General features: G+C 41.3%; 1 protein-coding gene across 1 annotated transcript in view; it reads right to left on the bottom strand.

Annotated features, from left to right (window-relative positions):
- Nucleotides 1-5,340, bottom strand: part of TNS3 (tensin 3) — a 338,094-nt gene extending 332,754 nt beyond the window's left edge. Inside the window, exon 1 of the mRNA XM_067550332.1 lies at nt 4,940-5,340. Within this exon, the coding sequence (XP_067406433.1) occupies nt 4,940-5,041 (102 nt within the window). The 5' untranslated portion in view covers nt 5,042-5,340. The remainder of the gene's footprint in view (nt 1-4,939) is intronic.
- Nucleotides 5,341-16,440: the final 11,100 nt, after the last annotated feature.

The following is a 16,440-nucleotide window of genomic DNA, read 5'->3' as shown; positions in this document are numbered from 1 at the left end:
GTGCTGCCCTTTTAGAGATATTTTAGCCTGTCTTACAAAGCCCTTTTAGACAATTTCACATGTGTAAAATATTTCTTTTTAACACATTTTTCCCAGTCCTATTTTTTCTCCAACTGCATCAAAGTGTGATCTTCAGATGAAGGCTGCTATGACATGAGAGAGAAAGAATCAGCCCATACTATGCACGATGGTCATTTATCCAATGTTATACCACCTGGGAGAAAATTCCTTCCTGGCCTCAAAAGCTCCCTTTCCCTGGCCCACTGACTATTCATTGTTTTTCATAGCGGCAAATCATAACGACAACGAAGGATCATTGGGCTAAGGAAAACAAATTAGGAAGATTATCGGTCTGGTGGTTAGGGCACTCACCTAGTATCTGGAAGCCCAAAGTTCAAGTCCCTGCTCCAATGATTGTTTATAAACTGTGGCATAACTTTAACAGGAGAGATTGAGAAAGACCTCCAGGGACCTTAGGTCAACCTCTTTTGGTTACTAGCCCATCCACAATATCTACACTGCTATTGCTACCCATGCTGGCTAGAATAAAGTTCACACAGGTATGCCTACCCATGCTACAATCAGACCTTTCGCTTACAGTGTAGATATACCCTCTACAGTAACATGGAGGGAGGCATGAAGAAGCCATGGGAGAAGATCTGTTGCTCTGCAAACCTCAAAGGTTCAGAGGTTTGGTGTGGTTAGCAAACCGAAAGTATGGATGCTCCTCTGAACCTCTAGAATCAGCAAAGTTGGGTGAAACTCTCTGAAGAACAAGATTGTGTCACACACTCTGAAAAAAAGCTATGGAACCACCTGATCAGCATTTTGTACATCAAACAGGAGAAGATCAAGAAAGAACTCTCAGTAATGGATAATCTCATGAAAAGCCAAACTTCCACAGAAAATTCCACGTGGTTGATCTTTACAAAAACAAGATGGGCTATTTACAACACTCACTTTGCTTCTCTACAGAGGAAAAGGACTCTAAACTATCTAAACTCCTACATGCTACAAGAGACCACAACTGTGATACCCTTGACTCATCCAACAATATTGTAAATCTATCCAGCTATATACTTAACCTAGCAGGAGAGTCCGTCTTATCTCGGGGACTCTCTTTCTGCCCCACCACCCCCACACACGATACAATTCTGCAGTGACCTGGAATCCTACTTTTGCCGTCTCCGACTCAAGGAATATTTCCACCACACCACTGAACAACACACTAACCCACAGATACCTTCCTACCAACGCTACAAGAAGAAGAATTCTGCATGGACTCCTCCTGACGGTCGAAACAACAGACTAGACTTTTACATAGAGTGTTTCCGCTGACGTGCACAAGCTGAGATTGTCAACAAGCAACACCACTTGCCCCATAACCTCAGCCATGCAGAATGCAACGCCATCCACAGCCTCAATAACAACTCTGACATTATAATCAAAGAGGCAGATAAAGGAGGTGCCATTGTCATCATGAATAGATCTGATTATGAACAGGAGGCTACCAGACAACTCTCCAACACCACATTCTAGAAGCCACTACTGTCCCACTGTGTGATCCCACTGAAGAATACCAAAAAAAACTACAACATCTACTTAAGAAACTCCCTAAAGAAACACAGGAGCAAATCTACACAATCTACCCCCTAAGCCCTGATCAGGGTTATTCTATCTGCTACCCAAGATCCACAAACCTGGGAATCCTGGACGCCCCATCACCTCAGGCATTGACACTCTCACAGCAGCACTGTCTGGCTATATGGATTCTCTCCTCAGTCCCTATGCCACCAGCACTCCTAGCTATCTTTTTGATACCACTGACTTCCTGAGAAAACTACAATTCATCAGTGATCTCCCAGAAAACACCATCCTAGCCACTATGGATGTAGAAGCTCTCTACACCAACATTCCACACAAAGATGGCCTACAAGCCATCAGGAATATTTTCCCTGATGATGATATGGCACATCTGGTAGCTGAACTTTGTCTCCAAATCTGAAGTAGTTGTGGGTCAGGACAAAGTCACAATCTATACCTTCAAGTCAGTGGCACAGCTATGGGCACCCGCATGGCCCCACAGTATGCCAACATTTTTATGGATGACCCAGAACATCGCTTCCTCAAAACTTGTCCCCAAGCAACTCTTCTTTACCTACACTACATTGATGACATTTTCATCATCTGGACCCACAGGAAAGAATCCCTCGAAGAATTCCACTGGGATTTCAATAATTTCCACCCCACCATCAACCTCAGCCTGGACCAGTCCACACAAGAAATCCACTTCCTGGACACTACAATACAAATAAGGGATGGTCACATTAATACCACCCTATACCGAAAACCAAGTGACCACAATACATACCTTCATGCTTCCAGCTTCCACCCTGGACACATTATATGATCCATTGTCTATAGCCGAGCCTTAAGATACAACCAGATTTGCTCCAATCCCTCAGACAGAGACAAATACCTACAGAATCTCCATAAAACATTCTTAAAACTACAGTACCCACCTGAGGAGGTGAAGAAACAAATTGACAGAGCCAGATGGGTACCCAGAAGTTACCTACTACAGGACAGACCCAACAAAGAAAACAACGGAACACCACTGGCCAACACCTACAGCCCCAACTAAAATCTCTCCAACACATCCTAGCAGATGATCCCTCACTCGCTCAAGTTGTGGGAGGTAGACCTATTCTTGCTTACAGACAATCCCCCAACCTGAAGCAAATACTTACCAGCAACCGTACACCATACAAGAAGATCACTAACCCAGGAACATACCCCTGCAACAAACCCCGTTGCCAGCTCTGCCCACACATCGACTCTAGTGACACCATCACAGGTCCTAACCACATCAGCCACACCATAAGAAGCTCATTCACCTGCACATCTACTAATGTTATATATGCCATCATGTGCCAGCAATGCCCCTCTGCCAGGTACATCGGTCAAACCGGACTGTCACTACTCAAAAGAATAGATGAACAGAAATCAGACAGAAAAAATGATAACATCCATAAACCAATCAGAGAGCACTTCAACCTCCCAGGACACTCTGTAGCTGATTTGAAAGTTACTATACTTCTACAAAAAAACTTCAGAAACAGACTTCAAAGAGAAACTGCAGAATTGGAACTCATCTGCAAACTTGACACAATCAAACTGGGTCTAAATAGGGACTTGGAATGGTTCTCTCATTATAAGAAGTAATTGTCACTGTTCACACATTCTCACCTCCTAATCAATGGTTGTGAATAGGCCTCAACTACTCTGACTGAATGGACTTTGCTTATACCTAACTTCCCCATTGTTGTTCCTTACCCTCCTATCTGATTTCTATTCCTTACATCTGACGAAGTGGGTTACAGCCCACGAAAGCTTATGCCTGCAGAAATTAAATTTGTTAGTCTTTGAAGTGCTACAAAACTCTCATAGTTTTTGCTGTATACAGACTAACACGGCTACCCCTCTGGAAGATTTCTATTGAGATTCTTGGTACTTTCAACAACTAATTGTGCCTGAACTACTGAGAAATCATCCTGTCCCCTGATATATTGGTGCTTTCCCTTCCACTCCTGTCCAGATCCAGAAAGTCAAGAGGAGTACGGAAATTGTTTTTGTTTTGGGGGTTTTTTTCAAGCTGAACTAACTTTTTCACAACAGGACAAGTTTGAAGTAAACGATTAGTCATATAATCCAAAATGGTCTACCCATTCATATTTACAGTTGTTCTTGCCATGATTTCCACATGGAAAGCTATTGCAATTTAAGTGCATATTTCATTTAAAAATATGATAACATTGAATAGCTAAAGAGCTAGCTGGCCAAATGTACCATTGGGTTACTCCAGTGAAACTGGCAGATGTGCTAGTGAAACCATGATGCACTGATGAATCAGGTCCTGTAAGTGTGACAAGTATAGCTCAAGCCAGCACATTAGGGCAAATAGGAGAATACTGTACATCTATTATTATTACGACTGCTGAATAGAACACTTGAGCTTTGAAGTGGGTCAGACCACTAATCGGTTAGAAGGAAGCTTTCATCTTCTGTTAGAAGCCATGCCAGCTTTATTCTGCAATGCTAAGAATTCATCCATCTTAGTTACAAAGCACACAGAAAAGAAGTCAAAAGACTCACAAGCCTACTCAAACCTTTTGCTTTATTAAGTTTTATGAACAAACCAAATGACGATTGTTGTTATCCACATATTCTCTGGTGTTCATACATCAGTCAACTGACAAGCTGTTTTCTGTAACTAGGCAACTGCTCCACAGCCAAAGTGACTACATGTAATTGCTGCTTGCAACTTATGCCTTGTTGGTGATCAGATGTTGACAATGGAGGACATGCTTCCACATAATGCTCAAGTTACCACAATCACAGCTACAATGGCTCCATTATTTTATAGCTTTTTATAGCAGTGCAGTCACTTTATGCAGTATTCCTGGGGGGGGGGGGGGGTGTCGTCTTTTAATTGCTTTTTTTGTCTCCTCACTAAACTACAGAGTTCAGTAAACCATAATGTGTTTCCCTGTGGTTACTGCACATTAAAGAAGTTCTCCCGTAGATTTTGCATTTGTGAGTTAGGATTCTGACTACTGGAAACTAAAATGGATTTTTTAAACTTTATGTACAGATATAATGCAGGGAATGGGATAGATTTCAGCACCTCAAACTTTGGCAGGACTTCTCTGCTTGTTTTCTTTAATTAAAACACATTTGCTGCACACACAAACCTTGTTGTACATAACCACATAATGATAAATCATTTGCAGACTGTAAGATCTCCAAGTTGGAAATAAAGGACAATTGCCACTTTAAACAGTGCTGGGAGCACAAAGTAATCTGACACTCTCCTGTTCTCTCAACCCCCAGCCTCAGCTATATTAATTATTTGGATTTATAAACAGCTTCCACATACCTGAATCATGATCTCAGCCTCGTCTTGTATCAGATGATGATGATCCAGTGGTACTGTGCAAAATTCATTCCCCAGACAAGCCAGACTCACCCTACAGCCCATCAGGCGTGGTTGGTGCCTGATATACCTGCAGCCTCAGCCTCTTTAATCCAGTTCAGTGAACAGGACCCATCAACTCCACTTCTCTGCTCTTTTTCTAAAGAAGCAGCCCCACATTTGCTTTGAACCTGCCACCCTTTCCTGAGAGTCAACATCCAACAATAAGTCAAAACCTGGCTGTACTTGACCTTTTGCTTCTTGGAGCTGAGGCAGGTCTGAAGCCCTTTTGCTGTCCCCCGTTCTGCAGTTCTCAAAGTTCTTGTCTTTCTGCTTTTCTCTTTTCTTATCAGAATCCCATGCTGACTACATTGTGCCCCCTCTGAGGCTGGGACAACAAATAAGAGTGCTAGTGTCTAAAGCTGTGTCTCCAGCTGGGGAACCTTAGCCTTTCCTATCCTGGTGGGAGGGTTTTTGGATCACTAAATGGCATGGATACAATAACAAGGAAACTAATAACTTGGAAAACAGTCTGTTTTGAAGGGTGTGCTCCTTTTGGAAAGAAGAAAAGAGAGCTATCCAGCAATCTGTCACTAAGGCAAGCTGATAATACCAAAGTAATTCGAGAGCAAATACTGGTTATTTAAAGTTGACACTTAGAAGGATCTTGAAAGCAAAATTTCAGAAGGGGAGAATCTGGAGGAATTTCCTGCTTCTTTGTGTAGTCTGTCTGCCTGTGTACATTAATTAATTCCCGTTGGCTTTTCCTGCCTGCAAAATGATGCTAGTTGCTCATGGGGAGGAAAGATAGTCATGTGGTTAAGGTAAAGCACTGAGCGCCCCCAGACAGGCGTTCCACATCCATTTCTGCCAGAGTCAAGCACGATCTTGTGCAAATCAAATTTTAAAAAGTGAATGTAATTTTGGGAGTCTTAATTTTAGAGAATAAAGCCTGATTTACAGAGGTGCTAAGTGCTGGCAGCTCCCACTGAAATCAATCAGGACAAAGGTGTCTAAAGCTGAGCACTCAAAGTTGATTAAGTTATTAATTAAAGGCCATAATTAAAGGTCTCCTTTGAAAATCTGGTCTGTAATCTTTCTGTGTCTCAGTTTCCTCCTTTCTAAAGTAAGGATTATATATAATACAATACTTTGCCACCTCACTGGGGTGTTGTGAAGTTTAATTCAAATTTGTGAGGCATTCCAATACCATGAAGAGGACTGTAACTAAATGGTGGTGGGACTTTGTGATATATTTCCAAAACTAATAACGTTTGACTCTATGTCAAAGCAACACCTTCTTAAAACAGCCCTGTTGGTAAAGGGCCTGTCATTTTTGTCCCTTCTCACAATGCCCTCTGCGAGATACGATTATAAATCAATCATTTATAAACTTTTGAACTGAGATGAAATTTGTCATTTAAGGGTTCAACTCAAAATAACTTTCCTTTATTCATTTAAAAAATCCTATTCAACGGCTTTTTACCACTATTACTATTTATTTGGATTACAATTGTGTCTAGATGCACCAAAGGTCCATTGTCCTAGGCACTGTATGCTTCTCTAAGGCAGCTAAAGTCACTCAGCCTCACATTTCAAAAAATAACTCCAGCTGTAATATAATTGTCTAGATGTGCTCCGAATGGCATGTCTTTCGCTTCACTGAGTCCAACATCCCCACAGAAATAAATATGGCTGTATGTTTTGGGCACTTGGACACCTCTGAAATTTTCTAAGAGCAATTTGGACTTTCCACCATATGTTGGCACTCACGTGCGTGATGATTTTTTGTCAAGGTGATGGTTGAAAAGTACACTGGGGCAGTTTCTGTGACGATTTATGCAGTGAAGATAGGAGCTCAACAAAGTGTCCCTTGCTGTAGCTTGCATGTTCTGTTTACACAGAAAGAATCCCCAAAGGGGTTTTACCACCAGACAAGGGATGGAGACAAGCTCAAAAAGAATGGGTTGTTCTGGGGTGGTTTTTTATTTTATTTTTTGATAAAAGTATTCAAATCTAAAAATATAGAAAACAAAAATGTAGTACTGTGTAAATCTTTCATTGTGAAGCCTCAAACCCTGGGGAGCATGGCTGTATGGTACAACAGTAATGAAATTAACCAGGTTTCCTGTAAAACTTCTTTGGGCCCAGAAACCTTTAGTTAACCTTATTCTCAAACCTACTGAAGTTCTATTATAGGAATATGTATGTGGAGGTCACTTTTATATAATACTGCAAGTCATCCCCCTCAATTAACTGTTGAGTTGTCCAATCATGTCCAACCCCGAGCTAGAGTCAATTAATCTGGGATTCTCCAGACTGACAAAGAATATCCAGTCCCATTTACTACAAATGAAAAGGATCTAACATATTAGAAGAACAAGGATGGGGGGAGCCAAAACTTGTGTGAGGGAAGAATCAAACACAGTAAGATTAGCTTGACAGTAGTAATTAACATTTACATTCTCTACCGAGTAACTAGTGATATGGGATTTATAGTGTAGCTAAAGTAGCATTGACCCCCTTCTGAAGTAATTTCTACTATTTTATTTCAATTAAGTTTTCCTTCCATTTCTTTACCACTTTGGCAACACTACAAATTGGCTCAGCCACCATCCAAACATGGTTAGTTTTGCCAAATGGTTTGCAAACCTCAGTGAACCAGGCCTGAGTTTCAGACGTCACCTTAATGTAATGTCACACCACTGTCTGCAGCAAAGATTGAACCTGGAACCCATAGATTTAAAACCATGAGCTTCTGCTGCCTGTGCTAAAAGAGCCATTCATGATAGCTCACAGCCTCTAGCAGATTTATAAACCTCTATAGAGTCCAGTGGCACAGAGGGCAACATGATGTAAACGTGGGTTTCATTTGTTTACACATAGCTATAGCTATGAAGTACTGATTGTACTGACTGACATGTACCTATACTACAACGGCCCTTTGCCAGATGGAAACTCCATAAATGTTTGTGACCAGCTTCCCTTCCAACAATTTAAAAAGAGGCAATTTAAGCCTTACTACAACAGAAGCTAACAAAGATAACAACAAAGGTTGTTTTGGGAGCCAACAAACATAAATTCTACCCTCTCTGGTTCGTGTGTGCAGCGGAGTGGACAATTGTGGCATCTGGACCCAAGCAGACACAGATTATTACATAGCAAGCAAAGCACATGGAGTGCAGGAGATCTAGATATAGGTCCCATTCCTACAAGGTGCTGAGCCTCTCCTGTGACACCCTCAACTCCCATTAAGTAGGAATTCAGGTTGCTCAGCATGGCACAAGAACAGGATCATGGTCTTATAGCTAGGTAGCCAGGAGTGTGCATTTTAAAGGAAACATGAATAGTCAGATATTTATATATATATATGCCATCATAACAATGTTGATGATATGTTGCATCTCCCTTAAGAAATCTGTTTGGAGTTTCTTGCTTTCATGCATTTACTTAACTATTCAATATTCTTCCATTGTGGATATAGTTTAGGAAAGGTTCCAACTTCGTCCTTCCCAAAAACAGAAAAAGAGGGGGAGGAGTAACAGTCAAACATTATAGGGAGAGTGTGAAAAGAAACAACAAACAATGCTCTAATGTGCAATGAATTCAAATTAACTAAGTAATTGTGGTTGGGGCCTAGGTCACTTCCTGAAGAATAATGACCAGCTGGGAGAGCTAATGGCCTGAAGCAAAGCTGAGGGTTATTAGCACTGAGCCTGCCATTAACTCTTCAGGAAATGCACTGGACTGGAGTCATTAATGAAATTATAGTAAATCATGTGGTGGGCGAGAGATTATTCAAACAAAATAAACGTTTTCCTTGAGGTACCATTATTCTTACCACGCACCGCAAGAATGAAATGTATTTAATAGTCCTGCTTCTGTGCTGGAACATCGACAGAGAAAAATGGGTGGCACAGCAGTCATTCAGAATTCTTCTTTTAGGGCTTGATATTGTCCCCATTGCAGCCAACGGGATTTTTGCCATTGCCTTTAATGGGAGCAGGAACAGGTCCTAAATTACTCATATTTTGTCAGGGTTGTGCCGCTCTCAGCCTTCTGTTCTTCATATACTGAGCTCGCCTCAGCATCAAACAGTGTTGTTATTCTACTGTCCTGCTGCCAAAAGAGTCCCACTAACCATAGCAGTAAACATTTGAGGCTGTATTTAATCTGACAGATTCTTTGAACAAAATTGCTTGTTTTGAGGAAAAAATGGCTTGTAATTCATTCTGTCAGGGCACAGAAGAAAATGAATCTTAAATGTGAGAAATCCAACTATGATATTATTATATGCAAACAAAGCTCAGTCAAAAGTTTTTTGTACAAACAATATTATATAAAATGCATGGGGCATTATTGTTTGTAATGGTTAGAACTACTAACTAGACAGAAATAACAGCTTAACACTTAACACTCGTTTAACAGTTCACATTTTTCAACCACCAAAACAAACATTAGTTAACCCACACATCCACCCACTGAGGTAAGCAGCAGTCCAAATGAAGAAACCAACAGCTCTCTCTTTCAAGGTGCTACCTTGGATGTGCCAAGCACTAACAGTTCCCACTAACTTAAGTTGGAGATAACCCAGCAACAAATTTTCTGCAGTCACTCCAATAATATATCATATTTACTGACCATCTGTGTAGGATCAGTACTGCTGTTAATACTTTTCCATAAGCTCAGGTATATTATATCCATTTTCTCTCAACTCTGTGTGCCACATTCTCTCTCAGGAAAAAAACAAAAAACCTGTTTGTTAGAGAAGATCTTCTCCACATGGATTCAGACTTCAATACAGCAAGTCTGATTCCAATCTCATGGACACTAATTTCGTACTGGTGTACCTCCACCGATGGCATTACACTTTTACTCCTCATTTATTTGGGCTTATTTTTTTTTCTAAGCCTGCCTTTCCACCCAAGCAAGTAACACTTCCACACATATTACTCCCATTGACTTCAACATGGCAGTGTTCTGTATGCAAAGCAAGTGCAAGATATGGTGGTAAATGTGACTGATTCCTCCATCTTCTTTGTTGAAGATGAAGAAGAAAGGAAATCATCCCAAATACTCATTATGTATCTCCCCCTCTCCCATTTGTATCTTGGATAGCACAGATCCTCCCTGTCATCATGGAAGTTCTTATCAAAACCATGCTGATCTCCATCCAGCCCACAGCTAAGAACTCCACTCACCAGGATCATAGAGCCCTGCAACATTTGGTTCACAAATTGAACCCAACGAAAGGAAGTAACCCAATCTCTTCAGGTTGTCTCAGAGGTGGAGTTAGACAAGCTTTAAACTTCAAGAGGAACCTCAACACAAACTGACTTTTCTCTCCCTCCTCCACCTCTCTTAACCTCTCCCTCTGCACCAAACAAGCCTTAACTGTCAAACCCCAGTTTTTTCCAAGGGGGTGATTCTCATGACTTAAGCAAGAGGCCACAGTTAGAATGAGGTGAAATTTTTCAACTCCCACTTTTTTAAGTGAAAAGTGCAGACTTGGCAACACAAACATGTTGTGAACTGGGGCTAATTTTGCCAAATTGTTTCAGTCAGAATAAAAAATACCCAACAAACCAAAAACCTAACAGTTTTGTTTTCTGTTCAACCCAAAACGGAATTGCAATTGCCAGAGAACGAAAAATCTTTTATTTGCCCAGTTCTAGTCATAGTGTCCCCAAACTGCTATTTATCTACAGACAGCCCCCTGCCCTGCACAAAAGAGAGTGTTGTTCTTTTCCTCAGGGCTAAAAACATGGGAGGTCGTGAAAGGACAGCCAGATGTGGCCAATTTGGCAGCCTTGCTGCATATGGAAAACAAAATTAACAGACAGGGAGAAACGTATTTTATAATCCCTGTGTATGTGCATGGAAAGGTTGGAAGGGAAAAAGGCTCTCCTGAAACATTCAAACCTCACTGCCCCCCACTTCTAATTATGCCCTCATTACTGCTTTATATGAGTACCTCTCATATCCCATGATACACACAGACACCCTCAAAATACACAAACTCACAATCTCACCCTGTATTTGTGGCAACCTTAAAGTGGGACTCACTCATGAAAGGGCAAAGCAAACTGCATATGTAAACTTAGATCTATACCAGGTTGTTTGTTTTATTTAAAATCATTTTAGTTACTCTTAAAGAGTAAGAACAAACACCTAAAATTTACTTTGTTATAACGATGAAAGGATTCCTCAGAAAATATGCCTCTTGAGAAACCTTAAATCTTTTTAAAGAAAGAAAAAAAAGCCCCGTTACATAACTTCAGTGGATTTCCAACAAAAATATACAGCTATGCAATAGATGACTATTGTCTGCAAAATTCCAGATTTGTTTTTTCCCAACATGCCCTCAGAGATCCATTTAATATTTTCCAGGCCTCTTCTCCCCCCACCTAAGCCCCGCTGCAAAAAATCAGCAATGAAATACCAGGAAATGGTCCTCAGCTGCTGTAACGTTTTCATTTGACAGGCGATAGAGATTTTGAACGGTTAAGCAGCCCCATTGTGCTCTCAGCATTGCAAATGCTTGCAGGTGACTCAGTTTTCATCTTTGCCAGGTCTGCATTACTCACCATCAAACTTGGCAGGTCTCTGTAGCTTTCTTCAGAAAAGAGACGTGCAAAGAATTGCTCTGTAGTGGCGAATGGGGATCAGTCTATAGGAGCTGGACACCCAGAGAATCCAGTAAACGCCACAGAAGAAACAGCACGACATACAGCCTCTTTCTGATCCCTTGCCCCATCCTTCCCACTGTTAAAAAGATGATTGAAAACATCCCTTTTTCTGAGGCATTTCCTGCTTTAAATCATTTCCATGCCCCATGGAGGACCCCTCAACCCTACTTTTCAATGAAGGCACTTCATTGTACTTTCAAGAGTTGTAGTCTTTATGGACCTTATCATCCTGTGAACTACCTGGGACAAAAGTTCAGGGATCCCAATATTGCATAAAGCAAACCACCAATGTGGTTACCAAATCTAAGGGAACACATACAGCCCTAGAAAGGAGAGAGAAAAGATGAAACACTGCAAAGGGTAGTTGCTACATATGGAATCAAGAAACAAGTCCCAAGTATTCTTATACGTGTTACGTTATGGACTCCAGATCTACAAACACTCATGCTATGTGCAATGATAATCTCAGGAGCAGCTGTCAGTGAGACTACTCATGTTAGTGAAGTTACATGTGTGTGTGTGTGTCTTTTGTAGCAATAGGGCTTGTATGACTGTTCTGCAAAAGCTGCATGACATGGAAACAATCAGAGGCAGATACCAGAATTTGATTAAACATGGAAGCTGCAGATTTATTAAACAATTAATACCAAACTGAGGTAAACCACCCAAGACTGTTTCAGTGCAGTCTGAACCAAAGCCCCTGAAGTACCATAAGCCTGTGATGGGGTATGTACCCTACACAGGCCTGAATGGGCAAGTGTAGGCATGAGAGGCCAGTTAACATACCAGGCTGCACTTGGATGCGGAGTCAGGCTTAACTGATAATGAAGCCTGGCTGGATAGGAGCAGGAGGAAATTTTTCGCAGAAAGAGGCTACAGGGACAGAGTCTGTAGTCACTTTCAGGGAATAGAGAGGTAGTGAGGAGAAAGTTCAGTGGAGGAGAGTAAGCCCTTGGATCCTAGCCAAACTAAGAGAAGGTTGGGAAGAATAGCTGGGCTGGAGGGGATGGGAATACCCCCTGGGCAGTAGGACCCGAAAGAAGGGCAGGACTGCATGAGGGCTTTGAAAAGGGAGTTAAGCCCTGAAAGAAGAGCAAAACTAGGAATGCTAAGTGATGGAAGAAGATCCAGTCTAACGGGGAAAGGAACAAGAGGGATTTGCAGGAAGAAGCTTGTATCTCGAGTCTGTCCCTGAAAGGAGAGAGCAACTGGGGAGAAAGATTCGTAACACAGGCCTGCGAGAAGAGAGGCGCCAGAGAAGAAGCCCTGAGGATCAGTGGCTCAGGAGGAAATGAACATCCAGGGAGAAGATCCTGGGTTGCAGCCCTCTGTGTTAGAGTAAGAAGGAACTCTGCAAAGCACCCAGGAGTGGGCTGAAGAATGTGCAGAGGATTGATCCCAAGGAGGATTGAAGAGCTCTTTTTCCTTTGAGTTGCACCATTATCCTGAAAGATGACTAAACTTTGTATGACTTGGCTAGAGGGCCAAGCCATGGAAGACCCAACAACAGGCAGCCAGCCAGTAGGAGGCGCTGGAGATGAGGACTCTTTGCAGCATGGCACCCTGATACAACGGGGAGCTACAGGTGGTGAGTACATGACCTTGCAAAGCCTAAGAGTGGTGGCTATGCCCCCTCTGCACCTTCAGGCCTGCTAAGGGATCCTGATTGGTGGCCAAGTCTGACCCCCCTCTCCTCCTCCTCACCAGAAGTAGAATAGTTGAGATGAAGAGAGCCATCCCTGTACCAGATGCACAGGCTCACCTCCTCTCCTGCCATTCTCAGTATGGCAGACATGAGGAACACAAGCCTAGTCTGAGATTATTGTATTCTACGCTAAAATCATAAAAACCACAAAAAGCCCTGAGATATTGAGATAAACCAGATGGTAGGAGCCACACAATATTCCCTTTGTACCAAATAGCCCTTTGTACCAACATAGGTGAGGTGTATTTGTGTGCTCCTGGATCACTAGGGGATGACTAATGCAAAATCCAAGGTTCGTTGTGTGGAAGCCAACCTTTGAAGCCTAACCACTGGGGATGATGGGGCAGGATTGGTTTTATCTATTTTCAGGAGGCTGGGACAAAAAGTATATAACAGCCGGTTTGAAACAGACTTGGGACCCTTTATTTTGATACAGCAAATAAACATAACCTTTGTGCAAAGAGAGGCCTCCCTGCTGAAGGACTGGGAAGACTGGAACCTGCCAGGGTCTCCATAGGATTGATGGGTGATTTCTGGTACATTTGATACACAAGTAGATCCTTTTATTGTTTTTATGTGTTTTCTCTGTCTGCTTTATTATCCTTGAATAAAGGTACTCTGTTTATGAAGGCTGTCTGGTCACTGGTAAGAACACTGTCATTGTCCTTGGAAGGAAACTCAAGAGCAGGGGGCTGGACATTTGTCAGACATGCTGGAGAAGAAAGAAGAATCACAGTCAGATCAGGGGGGCTGCAGCCTAAAATCCTGGTCAGCAGGCAGTGGGGCATAGGTCTCTGCCTAGAGAAACATGGTGGCTAGAGGCCTGGGACCTGAGGGGCACTCCTCAAGCAGACCATGGAGGGGGAATCAGAGGTGCAGTTACCCTGAAACCAACACCCAGAACCAATGCCCAAGCACCCCACTGGGTTTAGGATTCTCAGTCAGACCTTTCCTAACCTACCAACCATCTCAAAATCCACCAAAATAATTTAAATTCTCCCCACAACAGACTTCCTGGATGTCAAGTGCGAGATGAAAAAAGTCCACACGGCAGTTTGTCAGTTTTGCCATATGGAGGAAAATCCCTTTCAGACTCCAAAAACTGGCCACCTGCTGATTCTCTGGCAACACAGGAGATCCAGCATACTACATTAAGGTTAGAAAAGCTGAGCCTGAAAGCAATCCATGTAATTTAATTTTTGTTTGTTTACATTTCTATTGCCGCAATATGTACGTGACCAAGGTTTGCAGAAATGGGAAGACCGATAGTAATACTCTGTCTCATTTTCCAAGGTTTCCCCCGCCAATTCCAAAATGTGAGACCTTGAAACATACCCAGAACACACTCCATGGCCCTCATCCTGCAACTGAATCTGCTAGTGCAGACCCGATCTAAATGAAGGATTGCAATCTAGTGCAGTTAATTGCCATTGCCACATGAGCACCTCCAACATGATCCTAAACTACTATGACTATCCAGTCACAGTTTCAGGATTTTTGTAAACAGATGATTGATATTTAATAAATCTTGATTCCACTCACTAAGCCTTTGAGCTAGCAAAGCACTTAGGTACACACTTAAGTATAAGCATATGAGTGGTCCTATTGGAATTAACTATATGCTTAAGTTAGACAGGATGATGGAAGTTCTGTTTCATGAAGGATTTTGAGTTTTCAAAATTTGGTTTCATTCCAAATGGAAGCAAAAACCAAAAATTTTGAAATTCTTAGTGCAGGAAAATAATGGAAAAAAGTTGTTTCAGGTCATTCAAAGCATTTTGTTCTGAAAATCAAAATGTTTCATTTCAATTTCAACTTTTTCTATTTTGTATTATACGATAGTGTCAAATAAAAGAAAATCAACACAAAATCATTTTGAAATGAACAATCAAAATGTTTCATTAGAAAACGTCAAAATGGAACATTTCAACATCATTGGCTTTTTAGACCCTGTTTTTCTAAACAAAATGTCAGCAAAATGGTCTCAATTTCACAACACGTTTTGATTTTGCGGAAGTGCATATTCCAACATAATGTGGTTTATGGTTCCATTGATGTTTCTCTCACCAGTCTTCTATATAAAGTGCTTTACTGGGCTGGGGCATTAGTGTAAAATAAAACAAAAACAAAAAACCTTGACAGTTTTAAGCCTTTTAATCAGGTTGAAGAGACAATTGTGTAAGTTAATGCCTCGTTTGTAAGAACTGACCAAAATTTGATTTGTCCAGACAGATTTTGAAGATCCTCTGCAAATAAGTTTGCTATTTAAAAGATTTCTTCACAATGGCTAGTTTAATATATTTCTCATAGTTTGATTTGGGAAACTATTATGTGTGTGTTTACACACCCACACGTACCCTTGTAGAGTTTTCCATGAATTCCCCAACCCAACCAGAAAACATGCTTGCTTGCCATTTATCATGGTGATTGATTGTAGAGGAACTAAAGATATATTGCCAGGACAGTAGAATATGTTATTCAACCCAAGTGAAAGGGTATATTCAAATTTGCAGGGCTCCATATAGGATCGATATGGATATATAAGACAGCTCTATAAAATATATGTAGATATATAAAATGGGCCAGATTTTTACCTGTTATAGTGGTGTAAATTTGGAGTAATTCCACTGAAGGAATCATTGCATATTTGTGACTTTGTAACAGATGAGAATACTGTGGATGGATGGATGGATACGTAGCCTCCTCCCATACATAATGCATTCCTTATGCTATCTATTTTTTTCTTTGGTCACATGGCAAAGCTTCACATTAGGGAGTCCAATCCTGCATTCCTTATGTCCCCAGTACTCTCACTGAAGTTTTTCTGCAATGCTGAGTGATCAGGTCTCCCTGTTTAGATATCCGGCTGAGTGCAAATAGTAAGCACCATATGGGAGTGAGTTTGTAATGCTTTGTTCAGTTGTCACTGAAGATAGATTGGGGTCAACCTCCTAAGACTCACATTCATTCCAGTTGCTAATACAGACTGTTTTTCTGCATGCAATTTCACTTGTCCGTATTTAGACAAAATTAAATTTATTTAAAAAAACCCGAGTAGATAATATGGTAAA

Source organism: Emydura macquarii, unplaced genomic scaffold (genome assembly GCF_026122565.2).
Source record: "Emydura macquarii macquarii isolate MOO-44397 ecotype Brisbane River unplaced genomic scaffold, CSIRO-AGI_Emac_v2 contig_1263, whole genome shotgun sequence".
Taxonomy (NCBI): Eukaryota; Metazoa; Chordata; order Testudines; family Chelidae; genus Emydura; species Emydura macquarii.
This window is presented reverse-complemented; position numbering and strand designations above follow the sequence as displayed.